Genomic DNA, 17,497 nt, shown 5'->3' on the forward strand with positions numbered 1-17,497 from the left:
ATTTCTGGATAATTGACTATTTTACAAACTTCAAGCTCAGGAATGTACTTGAGGGAAATGGAGATTAATGAACAAAAGCTTTGTTCACATCTGAGTACAGGGAACCATTTGTCCATAAAATACTGTGTACCTGTGAATGAGATGAATATGCCTCAGGTACACAATCAGCCTAGCTTGTGAAGATGTAATAAAGTTGGGTTCAGGCAGAGGTCAAGGCAGGTAGGTTTCTTAAAATTGCCATGTGCTCCCTATTCATTCAGATACTATGATCCATAATTCTGCAGCTATATACTATTTTTTTTTTGAGCAAGGAAGCAACTATGAAAATGAGAAAAAAAGCTCTTGCTACCTGAGGAGAAGACAGGCAAGATATGAGTAACACAAATATCTTCAATGACATTATATATATATATTTTTAGAGTATGATTTTTATTGTATTATTATTATTATTATTTTAAAATAATGACTGCATTTTTGTAGTACATCTTAATAATCAGAGTAAGATCTTCACTATTCAGAAAATCAAGGGTCTAAGTTGATCTGAAATTCCCTGTTTAAATTTATATTCTCATTCTATGTATATTAAAGGAAAATTTTGTTGAGCCATGATAATTTCCATAATTCAAACTCAATGCTTTCATGTGAGTTTGAATTATGGAAAACTAGAATTGTGTAACAAGGACAGCTTTATAAATTTTTACTATTTGAAATTATTCTGAATCCCCACAATTGAAAAATTCAAAGAATGGCAACATTTCAAAGTCAACAGGCCAAATCACATAAACTGGAGGCACTTTCGCTGATTGAGTCAAAATATTGGCCAGCTTTGGTCCTGCCATGTGATGCGTGAATTTGATTTAGGTGAGGTCACTACAAATATCATCACATTAGCTGTCCCTTCCTTCTCTGTACCGTTTTTGACAACTAAACTCATGGGCTTCATTTTTAAGTGTAAGCCCTCCTTGTGTTAACTCTGTTTTCCTTTCCTTTAGTTAATATCCCTACTTCTCGCAATATATGTGAACAACCCTCTTCTAATATTTCAAGATTCAGTTCAGAAGGCAGGATTTTTTTGAACCCGTCCTTAACAGCTTCTTCATCTGGCATTGCTTGGATTTTCTTTCTCTAGTTTCCTTGGGTAAAATATATAGATTTTTATAAAAATGGATACTATAGTTTCTTGCTTAGATCATAACTATGATGATGAAGGTAAGTACTGAGTTCCACGTTTTCATGGAGGCAAAGGTGCAAAATATGGAATCTAGTATGGAGCAGAAATTCAAAGTAAGTAAGTAAGTAAAGGCCCTCCCGTTGATCATCAATTTGCTTGAGCGGGCCCAGTAACGTCTCCATTGGAGACTTTGTTGTTACTGTGTCTGGCATATCGAATACGTCACGGGGAGCTTGCCAGGCTCTGCCGTGCGGGCGAGATACTCTCGGTAGCTTGCCGGGCTCTCCGAGAGGGGCGGAGGAATCGAACTCGGGTCGGCCATGTTGGCTGCTTGCAAGGCAAACGCCCTACCGCTGTGCTATCGATTCTTGAAATAAGTGCCTGTACTAAAAATGATATCTTGGGTTCCTGTACAATCTCCGAAACTCTGTCCAATACATGAGCTGGGGAATGAGAAAGAGAACAAATTTGGTCCCTGATCACGTTTTCAATTTAAGTAGCGAGGTAGTCACTTGAATACATCACTAAAATATGATGAGGAGGGAAGAATAGGAAATATGTGAGAAACTTCTCCAGACCCTGATGTTTTTGCCGAGGCTGATTCCAATAGGAGCTAAGGATATGTTTCCCTAGTCAACAACACAAGTCTAGGAGTCCTCCATTATCTACTAAAAGGTCTCAGTTGTCACTTATCTCAGACAAATGTTCTGGATTTCATGTAAGAATGCAACTATATTTGAAGGACCTAGAATATAAAGAACAAAGTGGATTTCTGCTTCCAATAGATAATACAATAAAAGAGGGAAATCTGACAGTATGGTAGGGAACTACAGGCAAAAGAGAATCTGCATCATTTCCTACATCATTTCTCTGGATGGTTCATCATTTCTGTATTTTCATCTCTGTTCCTCTACATACCTGCCCCTCCTCATAATTAAACTTTTGACCTTGTGCTGTTTCCTTGAAAGTAAATAACAAAGGAAGAACAAATGAAATGATTAATTGCCCGGAGATGAAATTAAGTAGAAAAGAAGATCATTTGTTCATAAATTTCAGTCTAACAATAGCTGCAATTAAATACACAAAATCTCCCATCTTCCAACATACAGGACATACTGCAACTAAATAAAGCAGTCTAATTGAAAACAGACTCAATATGTGCTGCTATTTCCCCATCAAAGGCTCAGTTAGACTGTAACTGTGTGCAGATGTTATCCATAAAATCCCTGAAGATGCCAAAGTGAAACTCACAGAAACAATGAACCTGTACAGTAAAGTAGAAGTTAACAAATCAACGCACATGCTTCTGCTGCAGGTTTATATGCAGTGATGTAAAAGAGAAAGGAAACAACTCTAAATCCCATTTATGATTGTGTAAAAAAATTCAAGTACCTTGGAATGAGCTTAATAACAGAGATGAAAGACTTTTTTAGTGAGAACTAGAGATGACTACTAAAAGAAAACAAGGCAGCGGTAATAGAAGCATATTCCTTATTCATGGAATAAAAGAAATAAATGGGTTAAAATGACCATTCCTACTCAGAGCACTATATAGATTTAGTAGAATGCCCATCAAAATTCCCCTTCAAGAAAGCCATAAAACAAATACTTCTAAAATTTCTCTGAAGATATAAAACTCCCCAAACAACCATAGGAATTCCGAGGAAAAAGAAGATGACAGGTATTGCATGCCCTAACTTTAGATTATATTATAAAGTGATAGCAATCCAAACAGTGTGGTGGGCTGGGAGCTAGCACGGTGGTTGGGAACATGTCTAGCATACACCCAAGCAGGGTTCAATCCCCTGTGCCACAGGGTCCCTGGAGGAGAACATCTCTGGGCACAGCCCTGAAGGCCCCATCAGCTACAGGATGGCTTGATATTCCCACCACTGCAGGGCCCAGGGAACATTGTATCTGTGGAGTGCCTTGGGTGGAATCAATGGCCTGATAGGACAGGCATCACTGGTGAGGCTCCCAGACTCCCTAGAATCACTTGGGTAGCCCCCTTCAAACCTCTCTCCACAAATGGTGTGGTATTGGAATAAAGGGAGACACTCAACAGAATAGAAAAGATACTGAAGGTTAACCCTTAGATGTAGTGACAGTTAACATATAAAAGAGATAAATCCATTAAGTGGAACAAGTAAAGTCTTTTCAATAAATGGTGCTGGAGAAACTGATTAGGTACTTGAAAAAAAGAAACTAAACTCTTAACTCATACCATACACACAGAGAAATTAAAAATAAAGACCTTGTTATTAGACACAAATCTATAAAATATATTGGGAAAGACACACAAAAAGCTCTCCATGAGGCTAATCTCAAAAGAGTTGTCAATAATTTGACCCCAGCAGCAAAGAGATCTAAATATACAAACAAATAAGTGGGACTATATCAAACTAACATTTTTCTATATTGCAGAAGAAATGGTGAGTCAATGAACTCTACTGAATGGAAGAAAATATTTGCATGCCATACATCTGATAAATGTATACATATGCTAGTATACATATGCTAGTATCTCAGATATATAACAACAACAACAAAAGAAATAAACAACCACGAATAAATAGTCAAAAATGGGGAAAAGAACTAAAAGGATCCTTTCTCAAAGAAGATATAAAAATGACTAACAGGCTAATGAAAAAGTGTTCATCCTCACTGATAATCAAAATGGCTGAGATACCACCTCACCATAGTGAGACAAGCCTATATCAAACAGTCTGTCAAGAATCAGTATGGGTGGGGGATATTATGGTGAAAAAGTGAACTCTCATTCACTGTGGGTGGGAAATATCAGGTTCCATTAAGAAACTAATTTACACACTTATGTTCACTGCATGCCTATTTACTTATACCCCAGACCTGGAAACAACACAAGATGAGTAGGTAAGAAAATTGTGCTATATATTCTCAACGAAGTATTACTTAACTATATAAAAGGTGAAATACTGCATTTCATGGCAACTTGGATGGGACTGAAGGGCATCATACTCAATAAAGGGAGTCAGAAGGAGAAAGCTACTTTCCATGCTGCCTAAATATTAGATAATCTCACTCATAAAGAAACAGAGCAAGGAAGAAAATAGACAATGACCAATAAAAACAGACTGGAATAATGACAACAGAGTGGAAGAAGCTAAAGGGGCAGGATTAACAGAGCAAGGAAGAAAATAGACAACGACCAATAAAAACAGACTGGAATAATGACAATAGAGTGGAAGAAGTTAAAAGGGCAGGATTAATGTAGGAAGAGATGGAGGGATACTGACCTTCTGGTGGTGGGTTTAGAACAATGGTATTATAAGCCTATACCATCAACATTAATACTATTGTAAATCAAGATAGCTCAAAACAAAACTCTCATGAAAAAAAATTAGGTTTGGAGAGAAAGAACAGGGATTAAGGTGCTTGCTTTGCATGCATCCAACCCTGCTCTGAGCCCTGCCATCTGATACACATCATCCTGGCCCCCACCCTACCCCTCACCCAGCACTACCAAGAGTAGTCCCTGAACAAAGAGCCAGCAGAATGCCCTAAGCACTGCTGGGAGTGGCCTGAAAATCACTGTATCACTGTCCTCCCGTTGTTCATCTATTTGCTCGAGCGGGCCCAGCAACGTCTCCATTGGAGACTTTGTTGTTACTGTGTTTGGCATATGGAATACGTCACGGGGAGCTTGCCAGGCTCTGCCGTGCGGGCAAGATACTCTTGGTAGCTTGCTGGGCTCTACGAGAGGGGCAGAGGAATCGAACTCGGGTTTGCCATGTTGGCTGCGTGAAAGGCAAACGCCCTACCACTGTGCTATTGCTCCAGCTAGGCCTGAAATTATCCAAAATAAAGAAAAAAAAACAATGTTTAGTATTTTAGTGTCAAATTTTCTCAATAAAGAAGAGGTTGTATCTCATCTCTCTCAGGTTGATGAAAACTTCCAAACGATGAATTTAGACACTTAAAAACCAGCACTACCAAACCATTTTTGTTCAGTAAGTGAGTTAAATTTTAAGCAAATTTTATTGTCAAATAATGTACGAAATACATTGTACATGAAAACAAAACCTGGACAGCCATGAAAAAAAATGGCTCCTCAGTCTGGAGATAGAGGAAAAGAATATTTGCTTTGCAAATGTGGGGTCATGAGTTTGTTCCCTAGTGCCAACACTATGGAATCTTCACCCCTTTTCACATTCAAAAGCGAGAAGTTGCAGAGAACAGGAAAGGGAGGGAGGGAGGAGGCAGCATGGATTGTGAGGGACTTCTGTCCTTTCTAGAAGGTGGACAGGAAGTCACAGAGATGGCAGGGAGACTTGATCAGGGCAGAAGCAGAGAGAGAGATGCAAAGGCCCTGGGCTGCAGGTGACATTGGGTGATGGAAGAGTAACATTCATGCAGTCACCATGAAGATTCATCCTTGAAGATTGGAGTGGGGAGTGGAGACAAGACGTCGAAGGGGCAAGTGGAATGGGATAAGGGTGCTAGAAAACACTTCCTGTGGTACCTCTGAGACGACTAGAAATTATTTGGTTTTTTCCTTGGAATAAGATAGGAAGATCTTTCCACCCTTCTTTCGTCATGATGGGGGCTGAGTGCATATGATTAGCTGCAGAGTTTGTGCACTTGCTGGATAGAGGTTGTGCTCACTTAGCTGTAGTGCTTGTACAGACTGATTATAGTACTCCCTGGCTCGTGCACGGGGTGGCCAGAGACTACTCCTGGATACAGTGCTCATACGTCTTTCATAGTTGTGGGGCTTTCAGGGGTCACACACTTCAGTTGCATGGCTTGCACACAGCTCACCCTGTGCTGGAGATTATGAACTCTGTATGGCACTGGGGGTTACCAGGCAGCAGAGCAGCAACATGAGGTGGCCCTGGGGACCAAACCCATGGTCTCTGGCTTGCGAGGCGTGCTCTTCGACCCACTCAGCCATCTCTCAGACCAAAGAAGGAGGGTTTTGGGCAGAGCAGACCTGTTGAGAACAGATTTTAGGATGGGCAGCTATGAAAATAGACTCAGCTAAGTCTCAGAGGAATGAACGAATGACTGAATGGAAGCCAATTGAGCACAGCAAAAGAACTCATTCTGGTGTGAGTCCCAGGGCTGTGTAGACACCTCTTCACATACTGATTACTCTTGCTTTTGAAAAAAGAGCTGTGCTGGGCGGGAGGGGGGAGCGGGAAGATCCTGTGGGGGTGAGGGCACATGCTTATTTGCCTGAGCCTGACCCTGGTTTAATCCCTGGTGTCGCCTCAGAGCAAACCCACCTGTATGTGCATGAAGCACAGATCCAAACCATCTTCCTTGTTCTCACCCTTTAACCACATGCTCTGTGGGCGTAGCTCTGAAGGCAGAAGAGGAAGCACAGGGCAGAAGCCCGTGCTGGAAACGGAACATTCGAGTCCCCTGCCCTGTTCATGAACGGATGGATACGCCAGAGTGAGGGAATTTGGAGATGGGCACTTGGAAGTTGATCAGGACCTGCAAGTGGCATCCTTAGGCATGTGATATGGACCCCTTGATTAAAGAGATTCCTGCAGAACCTTCTAAATGCTTCTGCCCTGGACTGTAGCCAAAGCCATTTCTGAATGAAGAAGCGAGTTTTTTCTTTCCTTTTTGGGAGGAGTTCCACACCTGGCAGTGCTAAAGGTTTACACCTGGCTCTGTGCTCAGGGATCACCTCTGATGGTGTCCTGGGGACCCAAGCACTGATCCTGGCATCAACCCAGGTCGGTCCTGTGCAAGGCAAGCATCTTGCCCAAGGTACTATTTCTCCAGCCCCAGGAAGCCAGTTTTCATCAGCGAGCTGGCACTGGGAGCGCTGATCTTGAACTGTTAGGCCTCTAGCACTCTACCACTGTAGCACTGTCCTCCCATTGTTCATCGATTTGCTCGAGCAGACATCAGGAATGTCTCCATTGTGAGACTTTTTGTTATTGTGTTTGGCATATCAAATACGCTACGGGGAGCTTGCCAGGCTTTGCCATACAGGCGAGATACTCTTGGTAGCTTGTCGGGCTCTCTAAGAGGGATGGAGGAATCAAACCCGGGTCAGCCACGTGCAAGGCAAACACTGTGCTATTGCTCCAGCCCAGAAAAGCATTACCAAAAGTTGCTGAGCTCCCGTCTCTTTGGTATTCTGTTCTAAAAGGTCAAGAGGACTCAGACCTCAGCATCCACAAGACACTGTCACTGTCCTCCCGTTGTTCATCGACATCGATTTGCTTGAGAGGGCCCAGTAACATTGTGAGACTTGTTACTGTGTTTGACATATCGGATATGTCACAGGTAGCTAGCCAGGCTTTGCCGCTGTGTGGGCGGGATACTCTCAGTAGCTTGCTGGGCTCTCCGAGAGGGGCAGAGGAATCGAACTCGAGTCAGCCCAGTCACGTCTCCATTGTGACAATTGTTACTGTGTTTTGATATATTGAATACATCACGTGTAGCTTGCCAGGCTTTGCCGTGCAGGTGAGATACTCTCGGTAGCTTGCTGGGCCCTCTGTGGGGGCGGAGGAATCAAAAGTGGAGGAATCGAACTTGGATTGGCCTGGTCTGTGTGCAAGGCAAATGCCCTATCTGCTGTGCTACAGCTCCAGTCCCTACAAGACACACTTCTTTACAATTCTCTAGGCTTAGGAAAAAAACTAGGATGTGACATTTTGGGGATTAACAGATCGCAGGAGGCTGAGTAGTCCACTTAAAGGTGTAGGGGCTGATTATCTTAATTTTCCAGCATCATATTGTTAGATTTAGACTTAAGGAAAAAAACAAATAGGCGTTTGTGCAGTGTACAGAGAATTCATGATTAGTCATAGAGTTTTCCATTTAAGATGCATGTGGAAAGCTAAGCTCTAATTACACTTAATTATCACTGTTTCAACAATTTTTGTAAAAATAGTCTAGAGGTTTTTTTTTTTCAATGCAACTTGATTTTTCCTCTCATTCTCATTTCTGTAGATACTGAGATTTTCAAAGCTCAAGTCCTTAAGAAAGGAAAGAAAATTGATTTCCTCACCTAGATTTACCCATCAAATTCAGATCTGGAATTCTGTTACTGACACATCTGTAAATCAGTTTTACATAGCAGTTTTGTTTTCAGTATAGAGCATTAATCACTCAGCTAATTGGGGATCATGAACCCTTTGTGAAAGTTCACAAATGCACAGTCACATAAATATGCAATAGAAATTTAAGAGTCCACAAACTGCCTGAAATATATTCAGGGAACTGTGAAGAGGACACTCATTCTACTACCTCTGCATTCAAGTCCATTGTCAATTGGTACTAATTTATGTGAAATAGCATTCATGTAAACAGAGAATTGTGCATTTTCCTCAGAATTTTTGCTTCTTTTTTTTTTTTTTTTTTCGCTTTTTGGGTCACACCGTGCGATGCACAGGAGTTACTCCTGGTTCATGCACTCAGGAATTACTCCTGGTGGTGCTCACGGGACCATATGGGATGCTGGGAATCACACCTGGGTCGGCTGCGTGCAAGGCACACACCCTACCTGCTGTGCTATTGTTCCAGCCCTCCCCCAGAATTTTAAATATGTAAAAAATATATATAATTTTATGTCTGTGATTATGTTTTAAGGAAGGTAATTTTTCTTACTTAATGAGAGATAACTTGATTTTAAAGAAGAGAGATAACTTAATATCTTTTTTTTTTTACTAATCCAGGCAGAATAGAAGGTGTTTATATTTTTCTGATTTCTCATTCTATATACCATGATTTCGATTTTCTAGGAACTAAGATAAAAAAAATTGGTCTGGACATTCACTTTGGTCAAATAACACTTTTTCTTTCTGTGGATGGAATTAGGCTATAGTTTGCTACACCAAATTAAATCAAAGACTTCCAGATAATGAGATATAATCCTTTGAACCTTTTGGTGAATGATATATTTTTTTAGGTGGGGTTTTAATATCCATAATTAAATTTTCTTTTCCTTGTGAGGTTGCCAACAATCATCCTTAATTAGATTTTTAAAAAATCTGTTTTTAGGCTCAAAAACGAAATGCATTATGTAGAGTGTGCTTGCTCCCCTGACTTCAGAGGACAGTGGATGGAAGTCTGTGGACCCCATGCTGGTCTTACTTGCTTGGATCTGCTCCTTTAAAGTAGGCATTGACTGTCTCTGTAAATGCTGCTGCAACAGGGAGAGTGTCCTGGGCCCCCATAGTTAGGGGACTTGGTCCCCTGGAAGAACCTGCAAGAAATGAAAATTTTCACTTATTATGTGCATAGAAAAGAGCTTCTGTGGAACTAAAAGTCCATTCAAGAATTAAAGGTAGAACGCTATGAAACAAAAATGAATATACTAAGAACTACAACTGTCCACTCCACATAGAGCTCAAGTATTTAAAAGCAAATATTTGGCTGGTTTACAGACAGACACACTTGATATTATTTCAACTATGTAGTTTACTACAGAAAAAATCCAAGCAGAAGAATAAAGTCATGGGAACTTTTTGATTTTTTTCTTTTGTATAAAGTTTTAGGCAGTATTTGCATGACAGTTTGTACAGCAGGTAGTTAATTAAGAATTGATGAGTTTCCTATCTCAGCTAGTTGCCAAAACAATTGCTAATAGTTAAATATTTTTGCATTTGTTTTTCAGTTTTAAGTCACAGGAGACTATGTTATTATACACTGTCCATTTTTCTGTATTATTTCTATTTCAGAAACACAATTACCCTCTGATTAGCTTTAAGATGAACACATTCAAAATCAGATGCATCCAAAATGTGACCTTGACTTAGGAGAAACCCAAAATGCACCGATTTGCAATGTCAACAACTAAAGTAAACTTATGCTTGTTGAACACTGTCTATGTACCCCGAGCTGACATGGGAACCTTACGAGAATGATCTCATTAAACCCCACATGAGACCTGATGTTTAAACATGACTGTTCCCACTGGCAGAAGAGAAAATTGAAGTTCAACAACATTAAGTGACTTTCCAAATACAGTAGAATACAGGTCATTAAATGGCAAAACTAAAACTCAAACCTTATTTGTAACCCTCTGAAGCTTATGTTTTGTTTTTTGTTTTTAATATTACACAATCTCATCCCATACTATAATGTCTACATGAGACATTATATGATTTTCATATAACTTGAGGATTCTGAAAGAAGTGAAGTTTGAGATTGTTGTCTTTGTTATTAATTTCTAGACAGGCAATTACACAGTAAGGTAATTGCAAAGCATTTAATTAATCACATGCTCACTGCCTTTTCTTCCTACAAACAAAACTCATTTACTCTTTCCCACCACATCAGAGAACAGGCCATTCTTTCAGTAACATCTTTCTTGCACTACAGCAATAAAAGAAACCCCCCAGAACAAACTGCTATTTCTATGTCCCCATTTTTAATAATTCTAGTCCACAGTGTCTCTTTATATATTCTCTAGATTTTCAATATTTTTTGAGATATCATTTGTTGTCACAACTCTGCATGATTTCAGGGGTACAATTTCATTGTTCTTCAAAGTTCATTTTACCATACCACAGCCACCACCTAGCTATCAGTAGACTTGAACATGGTAACATATCATTACCCTAACACAATCATTTGTTTATTATCATGCACTGTGACAGGTGCTCAGAATCTAAAAGTAATCCTGTCCTCAAAAACTTCAGGGCTTCAGGTGGGTTTACCAGCGAGTTCTTCTACACATTTAAAGAAGACCTACTCCTACTCCTTTCCAAGTTCTTTCAGAAATTTGAAGAAATAGGGAATCTTCCAAACAGTTTTTAAGAGGCAAACATTTCCCTGATACCTAAGGCTGACAGAGACTGACAAAGAAAACTATAGACCTATATCCCTGATAAATATATATATATATACAAAGATACTTAACAAAATATCATATACCATGATTCATCATGGGGATACGGGAATGGTTTAACATATACAAGTCAATCAATGTAATACACCATACCATTACAAAGAAAAATAAAAATCATATGATCTTATCAATAGATGAAGAAAAAAACATTCAGCAATATCTCAACATCCATCATGATAAAAACTCTCAATAAAATGGAAGTTGAAGGAACTTTCCTCAACATAATTAAAGCTATTTACCACAAGCCTACAGCAAATATTGAACACAATGGTGAAAAAAATGAAAACTTTCTGTGTAAGATCAGGTAAATGACAAGGTTGCCCACTCTTAACACTATTATTCAATATAGTGTTGGAAGTCCTTGATATAGTAATTAGGCAAGAAAGGGCCAGAAGGATCACTCCACGGGTTGGAAGCCAGTCTCACATGCTGGGGCAAATGGCAGCTAGGATAGAGAAGGGACCACTAAGTAAATGATGGCTGGAGGGCTCACTTGGGATGGGAGAAGCATGATGAAAGTAGACTATGGACCAAACATGATGACCACTTAGTACCTGTATTGCAAACCATAATACCCAAAGTGAGAGAGAGAGAACATGAGGGAAATGTGCCTGCCACAGAGGCAGGGGGTAGGAAGGGTGGGGATGGCAGGAGGAATACTGGGAACATTGGTGGTGGAGGATGGGCACTGGGAGGGATGGGTATTCAATCGTTGTATGACTGAAATGTAATCATGAAAGTTTGTAAGTCTGCAACTGTATCTCATGGTGATTCATTAAAAATAAATAAAAAAGAAAAAGATATGAAGGACATTCAGATTGGAAAAGAAAATGTTTAACTTTCACTTTTTGTGGATGATGTGCTTATACTTTACTTAGAAAATCCTAAAAATACTACAAAGAAGATTCTAGAAAAAAACAGACTTGTATAGTAAGGGAGCAGGCTACAAGGTAACTCTCAGAAATCCATGGTCTTTCTACATACAAATAATGAAACAGAAGATAGAGAAATTGAAAAAAAAATCAAATAAACAATAATACCAGGTTTGTTCTCCAAGCCTATGTTCTTCCTTTAATATGTATCCCACTTGCTTGTCTTTGTTTCTTTGCTTAGTTATTTCTACTCTGGATCTCTCTTGAATCCATATTTCTTTCTCTCTCCTTACATCTTTCTCAATAAAAGTACATTATTTTAGCAAAAAAATCTAAAAATAAAAAAATACCATTCATAATCAAGATCCTGGGAATCAGCCTAACAAGAAAGGTGAAAAATTTATACAAAGACATCTATGTATTAAAAAGGAAAATATAAGTCACTACTGAAAGAAATAAAAGAGGACATGAGGAAGTGAAAACACTTTCCCTGTTCATTATTGGAAGGATAAACTTAGTCAAAATGACAATTTTACCCAAAGCATTATACAGATTCATTGCAATCCTTAAAAACATACTCATGCCTTTTTTATAAACATAAAATAAATGTTCTTAAAATACATATGGAGTAATAAACTCCCTGAATAGCCAAAGCAATTGTAGGGAAAAAAAGATGGAATGATTTTCTTTCCCCAACCTCAAACTATTCTATAAAATAGCTGTAATCAATTAGTGTGGTATGGAATAAGAACAGACTCCCAACTTCATGTATATATATGGACAGTTAATCTTTCATAAAAGAGCAAAGAAGTATGAAATGATCAAGGAAAGCTTCTTTAACAAATGGTGCTGGGATATCTGGTTAAAAGTGATCACATGCAAAAATAAATAAATAAATAAACAAACAAGTGGTGCTGGGATATCTGGTTAAAAGTGATCACATGCAAAAATAAATAAATAAATAAATAAATAAATGTAGACTCCTATCAACAAGCACATAAGTCAAGTAAAAAATGGATTAAAGACCCCTACATCAGTCCTGAATTCATAAATTATATTGAGTGAAACAGGTAGAACATTCCATGACATGGAAGCTAGAGGTGTCTTTAATGATTCAATGCCATTGACCAAGCCAACAGAAGTATAGATAAACAAATGGGAGTACCTCAAACTAAAGCTCCTGCACTGCAAAAAATGATGACCAGAACGAAAACACAGTCCACAGACTGGGAGAGAATATTTGCCCACCACTGATTGGATAAAAGGTTAATTTCCAACATACATAAAGCACTGGTAGAACTTTACAAGAAAAAGAACAACCAATCCCATAAAAATCTGGAAGGGGGGAAGATAAATGGAAACTTCCTTAAAGACATAACAGATAGCCCAAAGGTATATGTAAAAATACTCTACCTAACCTATTCATTGGGGAAATGCAAATCAAAACAGCAGTAAGATATCATCTTACACCAGAAAGACTGGGAAATATAACAACCAGTGTTGGAGAGGATGTGCTGCTGATGGGAATGACAACTGGTTCAGTCTTTTTGGAAAACAATAACAATATGGAAACTCCTCAAAATTCTAGAAATTCAGCCTCCATATAGCCCAGAAATACCAATTCAGGGCATACAACCCAAGGGTTCCAAAAGTCTTCTCAGAAAAAGTTTTTTTGCATTTCTATGTTCATTTTGCATTCCTATGTTCATTACAGCACTTTTAACAATTGCTAACATTTGGAAACAACCCATGAGACCAAGAATATACGACTAAAGAAAATATGGTACATATATACAATGAAATAATACATTATAATATCATGCAGCTTGCTGCTAAATGAAGGTATCTGCAGAGTACTCTGCTGAATGACGTTAGTCAGAAGGAGAGCTTCAGGCACAGATGTCTTTCATATGTAGGGCAAAAAGAAACAAAGCAGGAGAATAATAAATGCTTGAAAGCAACAGGAAGTGAGAATGGGTCTTTAATAGGAAGCCTGAAGGGAAGCGGGATGGTGGGACTGGGCCAATGGTAGAAGGAAGTGGACTCTTGGGGGAGGAAGTGGTGCTGGATTGTGTTATGCATGAAACCTTATCTTCAACATCTTATAAACCACAGTGTATACACACAAACACACACACACACACACACACACACACACACACACACACACCAAACGATATGTCTGGTTCAGGAAGGCAGGCTGGGAGATGGGAGGAACCCGAGTCATTGGTGGAGGGAAGGTAACACTAGTAAGGGGATTGGTGTTGGAACATTGTATGTCTGAAACTCAATTATTAAGTTTTGCAAATCATAGTGCCCACAAAATGTTTGTTGTTTCATTTTTAAAATAGTTCTGGAGTGATCAAGAAATGGGGACAGGAATGAACAGGCACTTCTCTGAAGAAGTCAGATGGATGGCCAATATGCACATTAAAAAGTGCTCAGCAAACCTTTTAAGGGAAATTCAAATAAAGACTACCGTGAGACATCATCTCATACTAGTGAGAGTGGTATATAACAAAAAATACTAGGAACAGTTAGTGTTGGCAGGGGTGTAGTGAAAAAGAAACTCTCATCTACTATCAGTGGGGATATTGTCTGATCCAACCTCTGTGGTAAACAGTATGGAGAGTTCTCAGAATAGCAGGAATTGAGAAATTCTTAACCCAGATATTGAACAACCCAGAAATTCCATGGTTGGATATCTGCCCCCAGGACACAAACCATTTATTCAAAAGGATGTAGATACCAATAATCACTACAGCACTCAGTACAGTAAGCAAGCTATGGAATCAACCTAGATATATAATGATGGATGAATGGAGTATTAACATGTGGTATATAAACACAATGCAGCTCCAAGGAAAAATAAAATTATGCAATTGATTGCAACTTGGATGAAACTGGAGGATGTCATGTTAAGTGAAGCCAGAGGAAGTAGAATAAACACAGGATCATGTGACTTATCTGTGGGACACAGAATAAATGGATGAGGGAATCCAAAGTATTCAAGTGGGGATAACTTGATTACCCCCGATCTCAGAATAGAGGAAGGAGAAGAACACAGAGAGAAAGAACCTGAGGTGAATAGCAAGAAGCAGCAGATGGAATGTAACAGGGGTCATGGGTCAAGGACCTCATGTATATCAGTGGTACAGAGGGCCAGTAGAGTTATATATCCAAGCCACAGATATATAACTCTAACTCTATATAACAACATTGAAAGCACACAATCCAAATTACAACCACCAAACTTAAAAATATACCTGCCAAGGAGGCAGGCTGGAAGAGAGGGGTATGGGAGGGAATTTGGGGACACTGTTAGAGGGAAGTTGACGCTGGTGGTGGAACTAATGCTAGAACATCATATGTCTGAAACTCAACTAGGAATAAATTTGTAAATCATGGTTCCTTAATATAAAATTAATAGTTTGGGACCTGTAGGAATAGCACAGTAGCTTAGAACACCTGCCTTGAAAGCATCTGGTCATGTGTTTAAATTTCTGGTGTCCAACATATGCTTAGCATGATTCTGGAAACTCTGAAGTCTGTGCTTGGAAGATCTGCCTTTAATTACCAGTGCCACAAGCAATTTCTGGATACACCACAGTCAGATATGTGAGAGCAAAGCAAAAGGAACGGCCTGCAGTGAGTGTTAACAATTTAAAATTTTGTGAGTACCAGCTCCAGAAAACAGAAGCTCTGACAAGCATATGTGTGAGTATGGCAGTGCCATCTGGTGATCCTCAATGACCATAATTTATGCGACCTAGAGCTTGAGGCCCAGAGAGGATAGCTCAAGCAACACAAATAAAGGAGTGCAGGCAAGTACATTAGCACTACAGTCACTGTCACTGTCCTCCCGTTGTTCATCGATTTGCTCGAGTGGGCCCAGTAACGTCTCCATTGGAGACTTTGTTGTTACTGTGTTTGTTCGATACTGGCATATCGAATACATCACGGGTGGCTTGCCAGGCTCTGCCGGGCGGGTGAGATACTCTCGGTAGATTGCCGGGCTCTCCGAGAGGGGCGGAGGAATCGAACTCGGGTCGGCCATGTTGGCTGCTTGCAAGGCAGACGCCCTACCGCTGTGCTATCGCTCCTGCCCAGCACTACAGTAGAATGTGCAATTCTTGGCAAGCATCCCTGCTAAAGAGGTGTGAGCACCTCAGCAGGTATAGGTGTAAGCCCTGGACACTGCAACATCATTAACAGCAATGACAATGAAGGGAAGGGGGAGGGGAGGAAAGAATTAAAAAAAAAAATAGAATTTAGGTTCAGTGTGTTCGTACCATCATCACCATGATTTTCAATATTCACTCCATTATTACCCCCACCTACATTTTGGATGCATAATTATTATGTGTTTTAAACATATAATCGACAAAACTATAAAATTAGCATGATTGTGTAGTTGATGGTACCAAGGTTATGCATTTATAAACTTGCTCAGACTAGCACAACTGAGATGCAGAGCATTTCAGATTGATATTCAGATGTGTCTAAGTATTTAGGCAGTGCTTAGGTGCCAAGCGTAATCATTACTGTGTGTCCTTAGTAATCTAGCATCCTTTGGGAGCAAGGAGACATTTATATTACCCTTGGATGAGCTTTAAGTTAGTGCCTACATGTCTATGTCCTGCTGCCCACAAAGCTGTTAAATTTGATTCTTCTAATTCAAAGGCTTGAGGGTGGCAGGTAGGAGGGAATCTGGGGATACTGGTGAAGGAAAGTTGACACCAATGGTGGCTGTGGTACTAGAACATTCTGTCACTGTCACTGTCAGTCTTGTTGTTCATCGATTTGCTTGAGTGGACCCAGTAACATCTCCATTGTGACAATTGTTACTGTGTTTGGCATACCGAATAGGTCACGGGTAGCTTGCCAGGCTGTGTGGGCGAGATACTCTCTGTAGCTTGCCAGGCTCTCCTCGCCTGCACAGCAAAGCCTGGCAAGCTCCCTGTGATGTATTCAATATGCCAAAACCAGTAAGAACAAGTCTCACAATTTGTTGTGAGACATTACTGGTGCCTGCTTGAGAAATCGATGAACAACGGGAGGACAGTGCTATAGTGCTAGACCATTATATGTCTAAAACTTAACTACCATTAACTTGGTAAATCACAGTTATATAATTAAAAAAATTTTTCAGGGCCACACCTGGCAGTGCTTAGGGCTTACTCCTGGCTCTGTGCTTGGGGGATCACTACTGATAAGTACAGGGGAACATATAGTGTGCTGGGGATGAAACCCAGGAAAGACTTTTAAATGTAGGAGGAAGGAATTATGACATAAAGCTTCCACAGTCCCCCAGACAGCCAGAATTACATGTCCTCTCATGGGACTCATGGTGAGGAATCCATTGTCGCATCTCCAAAGTAAAATCTACATGCATCTGCACATAATGAAGATTTCCAGAGAAGCCAGATGATAGGACAGTGGGTAGGGCACTTGCCTTGCATGCAAATGACCTGGGCTCAATCCCCTGCACCCATGTACTCAGGTTCCCTGAGCCCTGCCAAGAGTGATCCCTGAACACTGAGCTAGAAGTGAGCCCTTAGCACTACAGAGGATAGCCTGTGATAGACTAGCTCA

General features: G+C 39.8%; 1 protein-coding gene across 1 annotated transcript in view; it reads right to left on the bottom strand.

The window, feature by feature from the left end:
- The window catches only part of SGIP1 (SH3GL interacting endocytic adaptor 1), a 242,371-nt gene that overhangs the window by 16,189 nt on the left and 208,685 nt on the right, over positions 1 to 17,497 (bottom strand). The window contains exon 18 of the mRNA XM_056122229.1: positions 9,272 to 9,383. Coding sequence (XP_055978204.1) covers positions 9,272 to 9,383 — 112 coding nt within the window. The remainder of the gene's footprint in view (positions 1 to 9,271; positions 9,384 to 17,497) is intronic.

This window comes from Sorex fumeus, unplaced genomic scaffold, assembly GCF_029834395.1.
Source record: "Sorex fumeus unplaced genomic scaffold, SorFum_2.1 ptg000045l, whole genome shotgun sequence".
Lineage (NCBI taxonomy): Eukaryota > Metazoa > Chordata > Mammalia > Eulipotyphla > Soricidae > Sorex > Sorex fumeus.